General features: G+C 41.8%; 1 protein-coding gene across 1 annotated transcript in view; it reads right to left on the bottom strand.

The window, feature by feature from the left end:
- FMNL3 (formin-like 3) overlaps positions 1-17,451 on the bottom strand; it is a 76,505-nt gene extending 59,054 nt beyond the window's left edge. Inside the window, exon 1 of the mRNA XM_006900257.1 lies at positions 17,326-17,451. Coding sequence (XP_006900319.1) covers positions 17,326-17,451 — 126 coding nt within the window. The remainder of the gene's footprint in view (positions 1-17,325) is intronic.
- Positions 17,452-17,773: the final 322 nt, after the last annotated feature.

The following is a 17,773-nucleotide window of genomic DNA, read 5'->3' as shown; positions in this document are numbered from 1 at the left end:
GTGCCACTGTTGTAGAATGGGTCTGACATCAGAGTTGGGGTATGACAGAAAAAAACTGGATAAATTATGTATATTGTATTGAAACAGATGAGGGAAAGAATAGATTAGAGGTGATATATGATTGAGTATTATGGTTAGCACAGGAATCCAGAATTAAGGTTGCATAGAGAAGTGTACTCGGGGTGGGGGTAGGGGGGAAGGAATGGGGAAATTGTATATTAATGAAGGAATTTTTTTCTCTTTTTCTTTTCGGAGAGGGGAGCGAACTCATAGAGAGGGGTGGGCAGGGAGAAAAGTGCGGCAATGAATGAATGGAAATCCTTAACCTCTGTAAATGTCTATTAAAATTAATAAAAAAGGGGGGAAATAAAACGCTTCATTATAACTTGCTAAAAAAAATCTTATATAGCACATCCAACAACCATGAGTGGAATTCAAAATCAAATCTTTCTACCACATCTTTTAGCAAAGGAAAATTTATCCTGGAATATTTCCTATATTCACAATCCTCTCCAAAGCAGTGCTAGAGGCAAGAAAGAAGAGACTGTCTGTGGGTTGTAGAGTCAAATAATTTGGATTTAAATAATGATTCCATCACCTAAGTGAGTTTTTAAACTCTTTGTGCTTCAATTACTTTATCTGTAAGATGGATATAATAAACAATAATAGCTACCGTATAAAGATTAAATGAAGTAATGCTTTGCATGATGTCTGGCATACAACTGACATTCAATAAATGTTCTTTCTCCAGTGCAACAATCAATGAATGAAAACCCAAAATCTCTGTAAATGTTCATTAAAACTAATAAAATTTAATAATAAAAAAAATGTTCTTTCTCTCACTGCTGTCAAGTCAGAACCAACTCCTAGCTGACTGTCCACTGGGTTTCTGAGGCTGTTAATTGGATGGGATAAAACTGCTCATCTTTTTCCCTTGGTGCCACTTGTTGGATTTGAACTTCCAGAGAGATATCACCTTTGGGTTAGCAGTACAACTCCCTGCGGACTAAACCACCAGAACTCCTTTAAATATTATCAGTGATCCTTAACTTCTAGGGAAAAAAAAACAATCTAGGAAAATTGGCTTCCATAGGGATCAGAGCTACTGAATAGACTTGACTTTGAAAAGTTCAGCCATAGTAAAGCTCAGAGTTCAGGTTTATTCTCTTTGCTGACTCTGCCTGCTACAGCTGTGCTAAAAGCTGAAAGCACAGCTTTCTTTGGCCTGGAAATGAAAGGGGCTAAAAATATACAACTTGCCTAACTGAGGGACCAGAATCATGCCTACATTTAAAGAATTTAAAATACAGCCTCAGGGCAAGAATTTCCCTTAGGATTCTTTCTACTGTGAAAACTAGTGCCAAGCTCAGCACAGGGAGAGCTGTGGCCAGTTATTGCCCTCATTGGTGCTCTTTCTCCTTCCAGCTTCCTTCTTTTTTTTTTATTATTAAATTTTATTAGTTTTAATGAACATTTACAGAGATTTTGGGTTTTCATTCATTCATTGTTGCACTGTTTTCTCCACTCTCATACCCAGTTCGTTCTTCTTCCCCCCCCCCATGTCTGTTTTAATTGACAAATAGGTAAATGGATTATGTACAATACTGACAATTTCCACAGTCTACTGGATTTTTCTTTAGAATAGGTACAAATAAAAATCCCTTCTAGTCAACTGGTCAGATAGCTGTCTTCCTAATTCTTGGACCAGAAACCACAAATACTCATCACAAATTTCTTGGCACAGATAACCATCTGTTATCTGTTATCTGTGATAACAAAAACATTCAATTGTGTGGGTGATAATATTATGGATATGATTCTTATAGAAAAGAGGGAATTTAAGAACACTTACTTGTGCTCATAAGAAAGCTGTACATGAGGGGGGGAGGGTTGGATGGAAATCCAGCCAATGTAAATTTTCATTGAAATTAATAATAAAAAGAAAGTTATACATGGACAAAGGAGTCATTCAAACAGAACAAGGGGACACTGCATGATTTAGAATCATGGAAGTACAACCAGGGTGCTCCTTAGAGCAAGAATGGTGAGAATGCATCTTAGAACTTTTGGGTTTCTTGTCAAGAGGCACCAACCCTCGGAAAAAGACATCACAACAGGGAAAAGGTGGAGGGTCAGGGTTGTAACCTTTCTCAATATCTATTCAATATGTATGGTGAACAAATAATTTGAAAAGCTGTTTTATATGAAGAAGAACATGGCATCAGAATTGGGGGAAAACTCATCAACAATCTGCACTATGCAGACGGCACAACCTTGCATGAGGAAAGTGAGACTTGAAGCACTTACTGAAGAAGACAGCTTTCAGAATGCAACACCACAGCAAGAAAAAAAAGTCTCACTAGTAGGTGAATAGGCAACATCTAGTTAAATGGAGAAAAGCCTGAAAATTGTCAATAATTAATTTTACTTGGATCCACAAGTTCATGATAGCAGCAATCAAGATATTTTTAAAAGGTGCATGTTGGGCAAATCTGTTGTCTAGGATCCTGTAAAGGGGAAGAGTGTCAGCTTAAAAACTAAGGTGAGTCTGATCCAAGTCATGGTATTTTCAATTGCTTTATATCTATGTGAAAGTTAGACCATGAATAAGGAAGACCAAAGAATTTATGCCTTTGAACTGCAGTGCTGAAGAAGAATGATGAATACTCCATAGACTCCCAAAAGAATAAACAAAGCTGCCTTGGAGGAAGTGCAATCAGGGTACTCCTTAGAGGCAAGAATGGCGAGACTGCATCTCACAATTTTTGGGCATCTTACCAGAAGGGACCAGTCCTTGGAAAAAGACATTATGTTGGGAAAGGTAGAGTCAGCAGAAGAGAAGATTTCAGTGAGTTGAACTGACTCAGTGACTGTATAAATAAGCACAGTGGAGACTGTGAGGATGGCACAAAATAGGGCAAGGTTTCCATCTGTTGTTCACAGGTTTGGTCTCTACAGCCAATTTAGCACCTAACAACAATAAAGATAGACCTAATGAAAAGAAGTCTACCTTTTGACTGAGAGTATTATAATAAATAGGAAAATCAAGAAAGCACTACAAACAATGGTTCTTCCTTCACTTTTACTGCTGTTGCAACTTCATCCTCAACTGGAACACAGGGCTAGAGAAGTATTAGAAAAGCGTAAGGTGATTCTCAACAAGGGTGCTATCAATATTTTAGACACAATAATTTTTTTTCCTTTTGTAAATTTTTTCTTGGTTTGCATTCAAAATTCACATACACTGTGTTTCATTTATGTACATTATACTTCACTCATTCCTTCATTCACATTGTTTCCTTTGCTCATTCCCATACACTGTGCTTTACAAAATTAACCATCATTATTTTATGTCGAATATTACCCCATCTTTTCAAGGCCCCATTGGATCTTTCTTAATTCCTTCATGCCCTCTTGGACAGTATAATTTCTTAATGTGTATGACTGGGTCAAACACTACAGACACTTAATATCCCTGGTCCTCAGGCTCAACTTTTTAAATACATTTTTTATTTTATTCTAGTTTACTTAAAAAGTTCATATACATTGATTTTTTTATCCTGGATTATTCCCATTTCCTTTACCCACCCTTCCCTCTACTCATCAAATCGTGCGACCCTATGAGCACTCCTCTGCACATTCTCACTCCTCTGCTCCTCCAACAATTAAATAAAACTATACAATAATTGTCCTTATGGAACTGAGTTAGTTCACTTAGCATAACGCTCTCCAGTCCCTCCCAAGTTAGATAGTAATTTACAAAATCATTGCTACTGTGTGCTGTATAGATTCCATGGTGTCAATATACTATAATTTCTCAATCCATTCTATTGTGTTTCTTTGCTCTGTTCTGACAATTGCCTCATGATCCAAGTATGTTGTTGTTGGTATGTGCCACTGAGTTGCCTGTGACTCATAGTGACCCTTTGTACAACAGCCCTAAACCCCGCTCTATTCTGTGCCAATCTCATTGTCTCTGACACACCTACCCCCATTACCCCAGTCACTGAAGCAATCCATCTCATCGAGGGTCTTCCTCTCCTGGGCTGTCCCTCCACCCTCCTAAACATGATGTCTGTCTTTAAGGACTGACGGTCCCTCCTTGCAACAAGTCCAACGTATGTCAGACAAAGCCTCAGAATCCTTGCCTCCTAGGGGTAGTCTGGTTTCACCGTCTCCAGGACAAACATGTTGTTCTCTTAGCAGTCCATGGTATATTCAATACTTTTCTCCAGCACCACAGCTCAAAGGCATTAATTCTCCTTTTATCATCCCTAGTCTTTGTACAGCTCTCTGATGCATAGCAAGTGATTGCAAAGACCATGGCCTGTATCAGGTGTACCTTAGTCTCCAGACTGACATAACTGTTCTTCAATACTTTGGAGAGGTCTCTAATAGGAGACTTTCCCAACGCAATACGCCCTTTCATTTTCTGGCTGCTTGTGCCAAGAGTGTTGATTGTGGAGCCAAGAAAACTAAACTTGTTTGCAATATCAATCTCTTCACCATCCATCATGATGTTTTCAATCAACCCAGTGGTAAGAATCTTTGCATAAGCGCAACTAAGTGTTCTGGGATTCCCATTCTTCTCAGAGTCAGCCATAGTTTGTTGTGATCCACATAGTCAAATGCCTTTGTACAGTCAATGAAACACAGAAGACATTCCTCTGACACTCCCTGCTTTGAGCCAAGATCCATCTGACATTAGCTACAATATCCCTAGTACCACGGCCTCTTCTAAATCCAGCCTGCACTTTTGGCAATTCTCTGCTGATGTGCTGCTCCAGTTGTTTTTGGATAATCTTCAGCAGAATCTTGCTTGCATGTGGTATCAGTGATATTGTTCAACAATTTCCACACTCTGTTGGGTTACCTTTCTTTGGAATAGGAACAAATATAGATCTCTTACAGTCAGCTGGCTGAGTGGTTGTCCTCCAGATTTCTTGACACAACTTAGCACTTCCAGGCCAGCATTTGTTTGTTGAAATATGTCAATTGGAATGCTGTCAATTCCTGGGCCTTTAAAAAAAAATTAATTCTTTCAGAGCAAACTGAACTTCTTCCATCGTCATCACCAAGGCTCTTAACTCATGTTGTTGTTGTTATGTGCCATGGAGTTGCTGAAGCAATCCATCTCATAGAGGGTCTTCCTCTCCTGCACTGTTCCTCCACCCTATTGTTAACAGCTTCAGTTTGCTTGGCTCCACAGTCAACACTCATTGGCACCAGCAGCCAGGAAATGAAAAGATGTATTGCAATGGGAAAGGCTGCCGTTAGAGACCTCTTCAAAGTACTGAAAAGCAATGATGTCAGTCTGGAGACTAAGGCCATGGTCTTTGCAATCACTTGCTATGCATCAGAGAGCTGTCCTGTTAAATTTTGCCACCGCTACTAGGGTAGCTCATTGTGGTTTTGATTTGATTGCCAGTGATTTTGAGCATCACTTCATGTTATCTGTTGGCCATCTCAGTATCTTCTTGTGTGAAAAGTCTTTCCACGTTTTTTGCCTATTTTGTAATTGTGTTATCATACTTTTTTTCTGTCATCCTTATTCATTGTCTAGCTTTCAGAAGCATAGCAAGAAATGGAAAAGACCATGGTGTGAATCAGGCACACCTTAGTCTTCAAACTGACATTATTGCTTTTCATTATTTTGGAGAGATGCCTGACAGTGGACTTGCCCAAAGCAATATGTCTCCTTATCTCCTGACTGCTGTACCAGAGGTGTTGATGGTGGAATCAAGCAAGGCAAAATCACTAACAATTTCCAATACTTTCTCCATCTATCATGATGTTTCCCACTGGCTCAGTGGTATGAACTTTTGTCTTCCTGATGTTAAGATGCTATCTATGTTGAAAGCTGTAGTCTTTGATCTTCCACAAGAAACACTTCAATTCCTCTTCACTTTCAGCAAGCAAGGTTGTGTTATCTGCGTAACTCAGGCTATAGATAACTCTTCCTCTGATCCAAATGCCACATTTCTCACCACAGAGTCTGCCTTCACAAATTATTTGCTCAGCATACAGACTGAATAAATATGGAGAAAGGACATACCCCTCATGCACACCTTTTCTTATTTTAAACCATACAGTGTTTCCTTGTTCCATTTGGGTGACAGCTTCCTGGTCTAAGTATAGACTTCACATGAGCACAATTAAGTGTTCTGGGATTCCTATTCTTCTCAGTGCTAGCCACAGTTTTTCATGGTCCACACAGTCAAATGCCTTTGCATAGTCCATGAAATACAGATAGACATCCTGCTGATATTCTCTGCTTCCAGCCAAGATCCATCTAACATTAGCTATAATATCCCTAGTACCACAGCCTCTTTTAAACCCAGCCTGCACATATGGCAATTCTCTGGTTTGTTTTTCTTTTCTTTTATATTACATTTTTACTTTGCAAGAAACTAAATTATACAACTTAAAAAATAAAATCCAAAAATTAAACAGTTGATCAAAATATTTTAGCCTACTGCATACAGAAAATGCTACCATTTAAAATTATACAGCACTATCATCTCAGTATGTAGTGGCAGACATTCAAAATCGCAGAGACCATGAGGAAGGCAATACTTTGTTGATGTACTGTTCCAGTTGTTTACAAAATGTTTTCATTATTACTTACTTTAAGCCTCCTCAAAACGCCATAAGTTCAGAAAAGTATAGGCTTTGTCCAGTGTTATTCAACTATGAAGGCTGAAAAGCTGCATTGCATTGTGTTGTGTTGCATGAGGGAAAATCAAATTTTCTAATTCCAAAACCAATGCTCTTTCTCTCAAACCAACCTAGATCAATGACAGTCTCAAAATCCGCTGCCTTCTCTCAGAAGAGACTTGCTGTTGTTTTAGGGTTTATAGAAAATTTTCTAAAGGTACCTGAACATTAGAAGCCCTTCAAGAAGAGTTGGGTAAATAGGGAGAGGACTATGACATTCTTCATTCCAGATTTGACTAGAAATTAGCATGTATGAGAAGCACAGAGTCATACTTTCCCTGAAAAAATGTACTAGAACCTAGAGGCAAGATCACTGGTCTCAATTTTAAAAAAAAAAGAGAGTGTGAAGAAGAAATAAGACTTGAACCATTACCAGCATACAACAATCTAGTATCCTCTATTGTCAAAATCTACCATATAGAAATAATCTGTAAGTCCCTCTTGGTTCCTAACTTTACTTAAAATACATTTCAAGCACTTCAAAGTATTTGATAAATTAAGAAAAAGTAAGTGTGTGTGTGTGTGTGTGTGTGTGTGTGTGTGTGTGTGTGTCTGATGGTCTAGTGTTAAGAAGCTGCTCTACAATCCCAAAGACATACAGTTCAAATCCACCAGCTGTTCCATAAGAGAAAGATGCGCAGTATCTTCCCATGCCAATTTACTGCCTCTGAAAACTGGGTGGAAGGTCAGCTATGGGTCATTTCTGACTTGATGACACAACAATATGTGTGCATGTGTGTACTCATAAAGCTGGGAATAAGGAAGAAATGGCTCAAAAAAACCCACCAAAACCCAAACTAGTCCTTAGCTACCCAACATACAAAATCTTAATCTTCCACTTTGCTATGAGGTGATGGGAGACAAAAAAGTGAGTCTGGGAAGAAGAGGATAAAAGAAATTTCTTCTAAAAGAAGAAACAGTAAGCAGGGGAGCAAGGACCACAAGAGGATCTCAGAGACAGGAAGGCAGCATCACACCCATCTACACCTTTCTTGGGGGAGTGGTTTCACTCTCATGTGAAAGGAAAACGAGACACAAAGATGTGGCTTTGCAGAAGGAAACAAGAGAAAGACAGGATATGGGATTTTTGGCTGTCTGGTTAAGCTGTATTCTAGAATCCACTTCTCTTTTTCATAGATGACAGCCATTAGACCCTCAAGTTCTCATCTATAACTGCCATTCAAACAAGGAAGAAGCCCTGGAATACACAGGAGAAGAAGAGGCTGTGTGGAGATAATTCCTTCTCTTATCTTTTTTTAAAAAGTACCTCCTCTGAAGTACTTCCTTGAACTGGAATGAATCCTTGCCCTTTCCCTGGCATTACTTCAGCTCAGCTCAGACTTGGGAGAAAATGGTTCCCCAAAACGGAGGTCACCAGTCTGGCTGACCAGGTGATACTGTGCCATCACGCTGCTGGCACTTCTGCCTCCAGGGCCTACACAAGCAGGCCAGTTCTAAGGCAGATACTCTGTCTTGACCACAGAGCCAAAAGGCTGCCCTGGCTGTGCCAGACTGCCCAGGCAATATCAGGGACCACGGCAAACTTGTGGTCTCATTTCCTCTTCATCATGGCTTCTTTTTTTCACTTCATTGAAAAGATTAGCTATTTCCACCAAGACTAGTTCCTGTTCTCACCAGCTGCAGCGGCTATTTCCCCAGAGACAGAGCTCTGAAGAACTGGTGTGGCTGCCACCTGGACTGTCCCTGCTGCAGAGCACAGGCCCAACGTGTCCTGAACTAAAAGGCTTTTCATCCCAAACAATGTGGCAGGGAGGAAGAAACTCTGAGTACTCCAGTGTGAATAACCGGGTGTTTATTTTAATATTATTTTAACCTTGTAAAATTGTTACATATACTCTATTACATGTGAAAACGATTTTATAGTGAAAGAAATGTAGGAAATGTCTATTTATGACACAGGCACATGCAAATACAGTAAGTTGCCTACACAGGATAAAGGACACAAACAAAAACCAGCCAAAACATTTATGATAAAATAAAATGTTCAAAGACTGTAAAGTCAAACAAGATAGCACTTCTCATTAATCAAGTTGGCCAATGTTTCAAGTACTCTGTGATGGTAACTTTACAAAGAGCACTATCAATGGAAAATCCAATTGGTATCAAGGTGAGAAACCTGAGGAATAAGAAACAATGTTACATTGAGAAACAATGCAACACTTAATGTAGCACAAGAAAGAATTAGTGAAACACTACATTACATGAATATGTCTAGAGAACACCAATGAGTGAAATAGGTCAGTCACAAAAGGTCAAAACTATTTAAGAAGACTGTTAGAAAAAGTCAAAGAAGGGTTTACATACAGAGAGAATCATTCTAGTGTGGTAACAAAGGAGGCAAAGGGGAACAGAAAATGAATTAATAGATAATAAAGACTTAGACGATAGGTCAAGGGAAAGACAATATAGAACAAATGGATGATCAGACACTGTGTGCACTGTAATTGATGTTATAAAACAAAATGTTCATAAATGAATCAAAAATACAGTAAGTTTGTAAACTTTCACTCAAATTGCAATTAAAAAAATATAAAAGCACATAACTTTTGATCCAGTAATTCCATTTCCAGTAATCAGAAAGGCACACAAATATTAATGTACAAAATGTTCATCACAGTTTCTTTTTAACCTCCCTGAGACTGAGCTGACTCACAGTGAACTGCCACTGGGTTTCTGAGGCCATAAGTCAGAATCAACTCAATGGTGACCCTCCATCAGGTTTCTCAGGCTGTAAATTTTTTCCTTGGAAGCAGCTGGTAGATTCAACCCCCTGAACTTTTAGTTAGTAGCACAACATGGAATGTAAACACATAATACCAAAATAAATTAATGGAAAATGCAAGATAAAACAGTAATAATGTTTACCTTCATAGGGTCACTATGAGTTGCCTGTGACTTGACGGCACTTAACAACAATAATATCAACATAGAGAGAGAGATCAGCTGGCCCAGAGGACAGAAAGTGATGCTACCAAGCCAAAGGTGGGTGACTTTTAATCCGTGGCCCTTGGGCCTGTCTTTCATTGTTTTTGTTCAGACATTCCTCTAGGTAGTATAGCCTTGGTGAACAAGTTGCCGCACAGCGGTCACTTGTGGTTGCTGTGAGGCTGGACACTGTGACACTTAGTGGTTGGTTACCCAATGTGGACAGAGAGTGGGGTGGAGCTTCCTGATTAAAACAAGCTTGGAAGTAGGAGCTGCATCCACTTCTGTAATAGCTTGCTTCCAGAAACCCTATAAACCTGGAGAGAGGATGAGAGACACCCAAGCATTGAGGACTCTCCTTCATAGGGTCATATGAGTCTCCGGCGACTCGACGTCACTTAACAACAATGTATACTAAATCTATATTATGGTATACTATGTCAGGAAGGGCCAGTCCTTGGAGAACGACAACATCCTTGGGAGTATAGAGAACAGTGGAGGAAGACCCTGGATGAGATGGATTGACCCAGTGGCTGTAGCAACAGGATCAGGTATGTCATAAACAGTGAGGCTAGCTCAGGATTGGTCAAGGTTCAGAGCTGTTTTTCAGAGGGTCGCAATGAGCTATAGTCAACTCGATGGTACATAAGATCAACAACAAAGGAAGACCCTCAACAAGATGGATTGACATAGTGACTGTAGCAATAGGCTCGAGCATATCAAGGATGGTGACGATGGCATAGGATAGGGCAAAATTCAGACCTGTCGTTCACAGGGTTACTATGAGTTGTAGTTGACTCGATGGTACATAAAATCAATTACAAAGGAAGACCCTCAACAAGATGGATTGACACAATGACTATAGGAATGGGCTCGAGCATATCAGGAATGTAGGGCAGGGTAGAACTTAGACCTGTTATTCATAGGGTTGCTATGAGTTGAAGTCAACTTGATAGTACCTAACAACAACAATAACATGCAGGCATAAGGGAGGTACCGCCAACCCAAAGGTGGGCAGTTTGAATCCATCAGCTGCTTCACAAGAGAAAGACTGGCAATCTACTCCTGCGGGATTTACAGCCTCTGAAAACCCACAGGAGGGTCAGCTATGGATTGATTCCAACTTGACAGTAATTGAGTTTGAGGAATTTTTTTAAATTCAGATACAAAATTATGACACTATAGAATACTTAAATAAGAAAGCAACTAAAATCATAAATAAAATACAAGTTTAAAAAATTGTATAAATCCTAATTGTAAAAATATATACATGTGTATAAAAATGTTAATAGATGATGGTAAAATTATAGGTGATTTTAATTCTCCTTATACTTTTCGGACACTTCTAAATGTGCTTAATAAACATGTTATTCTTTTTATAAACAGGAAGAAAGTTTTTTCAATCTTCCTCCCTTTGAGCATACTTATATGCATGACTCCATTTTTAAAAAGTCTTTTGGAAATAGGTTTTAGAACATCTCTTTAAGTCCCATCTTGGGTTCTGTCTTTTAAAAAACCTAAATATTGAAAAAGCTTTGTACACCAATAGCCATTATAGCTTTGTTTAAAGTAAACAACATAAATGTACAATAATAAAGAGATGGTTAAGTAAACAATGGTGCGGTCACTTACAAACCAATGTACAGCGGTCACTTACAAACCAAGGTACAGCATTTAAAAATGCTCACAAAGAGCCTGGGAAAACAGAAAAAATTTAGATACACATTTTATTCCAAAACTGTATGAAACCCATGCAGAGGGGAAACCCCCACAGTTTAAAAATACACTGGCTGTATTTGGTAAAGAAACTAGAGAAAATATGCATGGGTTTTGTCAATTTTGCTAAGTTGCCACATTTATTTTAGAGAATAAATATTACTTTAAGAAGGGAAAAAAATTAAAAACTTGGGTCTGTCTCTCAGAAAACATTTCCAAATGACAAGAATCTACACTCTCAGTCCCATTTTTCCCACACATCCCCAAGTCCGGGTGGGACAAGAAAGACAAAGAAATAACATCCCATTGAGACACTAATGTGGCAAGAGTGGCATCCACTTCCAAAATAGCTTGCCTCCAGAAACTCTATGAACTTGGAGAAATGATGAAAGCTATACAAGTGTTCAGATCTTTTGTTCATAGGGTCGCTATGAGTCATCCATGACTCAAAGACACTTAACAACAACAACATGCCTCTGGATGTGTTATAAGATGACACAACCCTGGAGGACTTGAAGCGCTTGCTGCAGAAGGTCAAGGACTGCAGCCTTCAATTGTATTGAAGCTCAATATCAAGAAGACAAAGATTCTCACCACTGAGCCGACTGGCAGCATCATGATGGATAAAGAGACTTAGATTGTAAACAGCTTAAACAGCTTTAGTTTGCTTGGCTCCACAATCAACACTCGTAGCACCAGCAGCCAGGAAATTAAAAGACGTATTGCGATGGGAAAGTCTGCTGTCAAAGACCTCTTCAAAGTACTGAAAAGCAATGATGTCAGTCTGCAGACTAAGGTACACCTGATACAGGCCATGGTCTTTGCAATCACTTGCTATGCATCAGGGAGCTGGACAAGGATTAGGGATGATAAAAGGAGAATTGAGCCTTTAAACTATGGTGTTAGAGAAGAGTATTGAATATACCATGGACTGCTAAGAGAACGAACAGGTTCATCCCAGAGAGGGTGAAACCAGGCTGCTCCTTGGAGGCAAAGATTCTGAAGCTTCATCTGACATACTTTGGACAAGTTGCAAGGAGGGAATGCTAGTCCCTGAAGAGGGACATTATGCTTGGGAGGGTGGAGAGACAGTGCAAGAGAAGACCCTTGATGAGATGGATTGCTTCAGTGACAGGTGTAATGGGGATAGGTGTGTCAGGACAATAAGACTGGCAAAGGATAGAGCAGGGTTTAGGACTGTTGTACATAGGGTTGCTATGAGTCGCAGGTGACTCGACAACACATAACATCAACAGCAACATGCCTCTGTAAACTCTATGAACTTTAATAAATTATAATAGTTACAGAAAGGCTTCAGGCCTTGTGTTCATAGGGTCACTATGAGTTGTGCTCGACTCGGCGGCAGTCAATAACAACAACAACATACGGAATAGTGTCTTCTTGGTGAGGTTGCTGAACAAGAAGAGGGCTTCTCCTTTGACCAGCTGCTATCAAGAGCCTTTTCCCTGCCCTAAGTCCTTTGCAGCCTGAACTAATTCATCACAATCTCCAGATCTGGGAAAAAAATTTCCACCATGGTGATTTGGAATCTGATATTCAGTTCCAGCTTTTCCCAGCCCCTATCTCAAAGGAGGCCCCTCAAAACCTCTTAGACAACTATCACACAGCCTAGTTTAATGCCTACATCAACACTACAGTTAGTGCAAATCTCAGTTGTCAGTCATCACCAAGGAAATGTGAGAGGAGGAACCACATTAGAGACAGCCCCTGTCACATAACCCCACCTTCTCTCCCAGGAAGCTGCCATCCTAAGAGATATCCAAGACTTCTCCAGGTATTAAAACATTCAGACTCAAATCTTAAGTTTCAAATCTGGAGAGAAATATCAGAGGTACACACACCAAAGGCAGACATCTGTCTTTTCAGAGCTCTCAGAATCCCCTGCTTTTCCTCACTCTCTACAGAAAAACCTAATCCACAGCAATCAAGTTGGTTCCAACTCACAGCCACGCTTCATCAGGTTTTCTGAGGCTGTTAATCTTTATGGGAAGAGATTTCTGATCTTTCTCCTGCAGAGCTGCTCATGGATTTGAAGCAATGACCTTTTGGTGAGCAGCCTGATACCTTATACACTATGCCACCAGGGATTCTAAAGGAAGGCCAGTACCAGCCAAAATATTAACTTCTGAGAAACAGCATGGAGTCGTAGTCTAGTTGGGACCAAAACCTACATAATTGTAGTTTCACAACCTTTTCCACATTGGGGCCCACCTAGAAAATAACACTATTTATACATGTTGCTGTTGTGTGTCATCAAGTCAATTCTGACTCACAGCAACCCTACAGGACAGAAAAGACCTATCCTCATAGGGCATCCAAGGCTGTAATCCTTACAAAGGTAGATTATTATGTTTCTCCCATTAAGCATCAAGTGCATTCAAACTACTGTCCTTTCTGTTAGCAGTAAGCACTTAATAACAGCGCTGCCCTGGCTCCTCGGACCTAGTCAGAGGAGACCTCAGTTATGCCCAGTGATGAGGGGGATCAACATCTCAGCATACTTGGGACTCCTTTGCATCACACATCAAACTACAGAGAAATCCTAATTAGGGCACTGAGCTAAGAACCCATGGAGTAGAGTCAGGATTCTTGGGACCAGTGTCCTGGACAAATCACCTCAAAATCTGAGACCTCTAGCTGACAGGCCTATAGTCCAGATCCTACACCTGCATTAAAAAGTTGGGAGCCTGTGGTCTTGACTCAGCACTGACACACTTCCCCAGCCATGGTATTTTTCAGGGGAGTTTCCAAAGTTATAATGGGGCTGGGGAAGCCCTCCTTGAAGATAGCAGACATATCCTCAAGCCTAGTAGGGAGAATGAGGTAACTGGCTTTATCAGATTTTTTTATTTAAATTTTCTTTTTGGGAATACAAGGGAATCTCAGATGCGAGCCACCACTGAGAGGAGCAAACGTACAAATTACCTCTGATTGAGAACTGAGTGTATGCCAATCTCTGCTAACTGAACACATGTCTCTCAATTTCATGTAAATCCATGTAACAATTTAAACGGCAAACTATTATCACCTTTGTAACAAAGGGAGGAACTCTAGTGCATAGCATGTTGCTCTATTAAGCAAAAGGTAGTCGGAATAGACCAATGGCCCCCAAGGCAGAAAGATGGGCAGTGTCCTCCAGTTAAGATTTCCAACTTTAGACACCGAAGGGAGGGTCATATGACAGTGAGTGAATGAGTTATAAGAAAAGGAACCTGGAACTCAGAGATTAAGAAATTTGCTCCTAGAGAAAAAGCCAGTATTTGACATACAGATCACCAGGACGATATACTAAACAGCATGCTGTCCCTAGAGAAGGACATCATGCTTGGAAAGTAGAGGATCAGCAAAAAACAGGAGGGCCTTCAATGAGATGAGCTGACAATGATGGCAACAATGGATTTAAGCAACACAGACCTTGTGAGGATAGTGCAGGACTGGTCAAGGTTTCGTTCTGTTATACACAGTCATCGTGAACTGGAGCCAGCTAAATGGCAACAAATAACAATAACAAACACATCACAGTGAAGCCAAGAAAGCGGGGCAGGAAAAGATGAGACAAGAGCTCCTTCCCTGAGTATTTCACATCACGGAAAAAAGAAGCTAATTTATATTAAATAGTCAACTCGATAGCTCCTAACAACAATAGTTAATGAGCTCATCTAATTCTCACAATCCCATCAAAATGGGTATTATCAGCCCTATTTTACAGATGAGGAAATCTAAACACAGAGAGGTTGAGACATTTTACTAAATAGCCCTTCCTTGATTTACTACGCAATGCTTCTCCTGTCAGGAAATACACCTGAGCTATTCCAGGGCCAACCACTCAACTCACAGCGAGTACTGCTCGAGAGGGACAGTCCAGAGGGTTTCTATCAAGAGCAATAATAGAATACAGATTCTTTAAGAGCACCCAGAGAACTCAAAGCCCTAAGCAAGCATGATTTCTCTGTGTTGGATGTTTGAGGTAAAAATCCCCTCCTCCTCTGCCTGAGACAGCTAACTAGCCCTGGCCTGCCCTGTTCTAACCCCCATCGGCAGCAACTCTGGCACAGAGAAGCAAGATCAAAACAAAAGCCACGAGGAAACAAATCAAAACTTTATACAGAAAGGAAGGCTTATAAGTGGGTGGTCCAATCTTGATTTGGGATCTCTGGTTGTGAACCAGGACATCACATGAGTTTTGAGGCTATTAAAGCATCAATTTGTCAACTAAACAAACTGGTCAACCAAGCTCCTATGAGGGAATGATGAACATTGGCTCACAGCTCTCTCAACAGACCTCTACCTAAGCCAGCCTACTCACCCAGCCCACCTCAGACCATCCATTTCTTTCCAATTTCTGGGGCTAACTCATACCAATTTGCTCGGGGGTTGTCATATCATGCCCCCACTGGAGTGTAGATTCCCTCCCACTCTTTTTCTGAACAGTTGAGCTCTTGTTCTCAAGGGCACCCAGTCCCCAGCTTCTCCTTAGCTTCTGAGATGGCCACAGAACATTAGTAATCACTGACTCACCCCATCCCCCTAAGGAGGCTGGGAAAATGCAGAAGGCCTCAGGATGTGTAGGCTAGATCCTCTACCCCTCTGCCTAGCTGGCCAGCAGAGAGGTGCCAGCAGCACCATTTCCCCTTGAAATGTCATGGGCCCTCCCTGAGCTGGCTCTAGTGCCAGAGGACTGATGTCAGGCTCCACACCACTGGAGAGGCTAGGCTCTCTAGACAGCACCCCTGTTGCCAACAGATCTAATCTCTCTATTCCAAGACAGATGAAATCCTATAAGGCTGCTAAGTCCACAACTTATCCCTCTTACAAGCAAAGGCAAAGTTGGCCCTCAGGCCATACCAACAATAACATCAGCATTAATACTGCCTCTTAGAGAGTTATCAAGGGAACTGGTAACTATTTCAGTTCCAATTTTTCAAAGGTTTATTTATGTTAACAAATGTTCCATCAACTGGTTCACCTTCCATGTTTCTCCAAAATTTCATTTTCAGCTCCAACATATTCTCTGGCTCTATTCAAGGGATAGCAACTCAGATCCTTTCACAGAGCCACTGTCATCCACGTCCAATATTCATACCAAAAAAAAAATCCCAGAGTCAGCTCTAAAAACCCACCTACATAAGAATTACATTAACACTTAAAAAGAACAGGCAAAATCCCCACAAACCAGCCATTAGAATGTAACAAGAAAAGGGGAGGAGGGAAGGAGAAGGCGGGATGGTTTGTGTGTTGCTTCAATTGGAAAAATAAAAACTAGTCAAATGGCTTATCCACATGTTCAACCCATAGAGCTAATCCACTGCAAGTTAGCAAGACGCCTGCGGGCTTTATTCTGAAAATAAGCGGAATGGCATCACGCTTTATTCCATCCCCTTCAAGAGCTGCCAGCCCCCTCCCCATCTCAAACATCTGGTCTGGGCTGGGAGTAGGACTCACTCCCTGGGAAGCCTCCATGTTAACATCAGGGGCGCTCACCCTTCCTTAGGCTTGGGATGGGCCAGCCTTAAACTTGAGAATTCCCCCGCACCAGGAAAGTTTAGAAATGAGAATTCTAGGGACTCGAGGCTAGGGGGATGGGGGAACTGACAGGGAAGGGAGAAGTTAAGAGCAGTAAAGGGGGAGGGAGCGGGAGGAGAACAGCAAGGCTCTGTCCCCACTCCCCGGATTGGGGATCCCTCTTAAGTTTCCAGTGGCTGAAGTGTTGATCTTGAGCGTCCCTTTTCCCCACCGGCCAGGGCTGTCCGGTGCCAGCGGCTGCTGTGCGTTCCCCGGGAAGGCAGCGCAGGCCGGGGTCCGTCGAGGGCCCCTACTGAGAAGTAGGCCAAACCAAAGAATCCACACAAAAGTCCCAGCCGAGGCGTCGGGACCAGGGCTGGGGAGAAGGAAGAAGGGAGAAGGCACGGGTCTCCGCTCACTCACCAACACCAGGGCGAACCTCTCCTCCAGCTCACAGGGCTCGGGCATCGGCATCTTGCCGGGCGGCAACAGCAGCGGCACGGAAGACGGCTCGCCTGGCGCCCCCTCGGAGCTCTCCAGGTTGCCCATTCTCGGGGGGCCTCAGCCTCCCACCTCCAAGTCCGGGGGCCTTCGGCTCGTCCACTTGGACCCCGCTCCTTCTTCAGCACCGGTTACCTCAGTCCCTACTCCTCGGCCCCGTCTGGGGCGTCGGGGGTGCCTCGGGGTCCCGCAGACGGCAGCGCGCCGCGAGGGCGGAGGTAGCGCAGCGGCCGGCAGCGCCAAGCGACCCGCACAGCAGCGGCCGGCGCTCGCTCTCGATCACACTCGCCGCCGGGCCCGGCACGGCCCCTCCCCGCACCCCTACCTCCGTACTCTTTCCCTCCCTCCTCTTCGCTTCCTCTCACCCACT

The sequence above is a fragment of the Elephantulus edwardii genome, unplaced genomic scaffold (assembly GCF_000299155.1).
Source record: "Elephantulus edwardii isolate Elephantulus edwardi_28Jun2011 unplaced genomic scaffold, EleEdw1.0 scaffold00278, whole genome shotgun sequence".
Lineage (NCBI taxonomy): Eukaryota > Metazoa > Chordata > Mammalia > Macroscelidea > Macroscelididae > Elephantulus > Elephantulus edwardii.
Note: the sequence above shows the minus strand (reverse complement) of the source record. Positions and strands in the feature narration are given on the sequence as shown.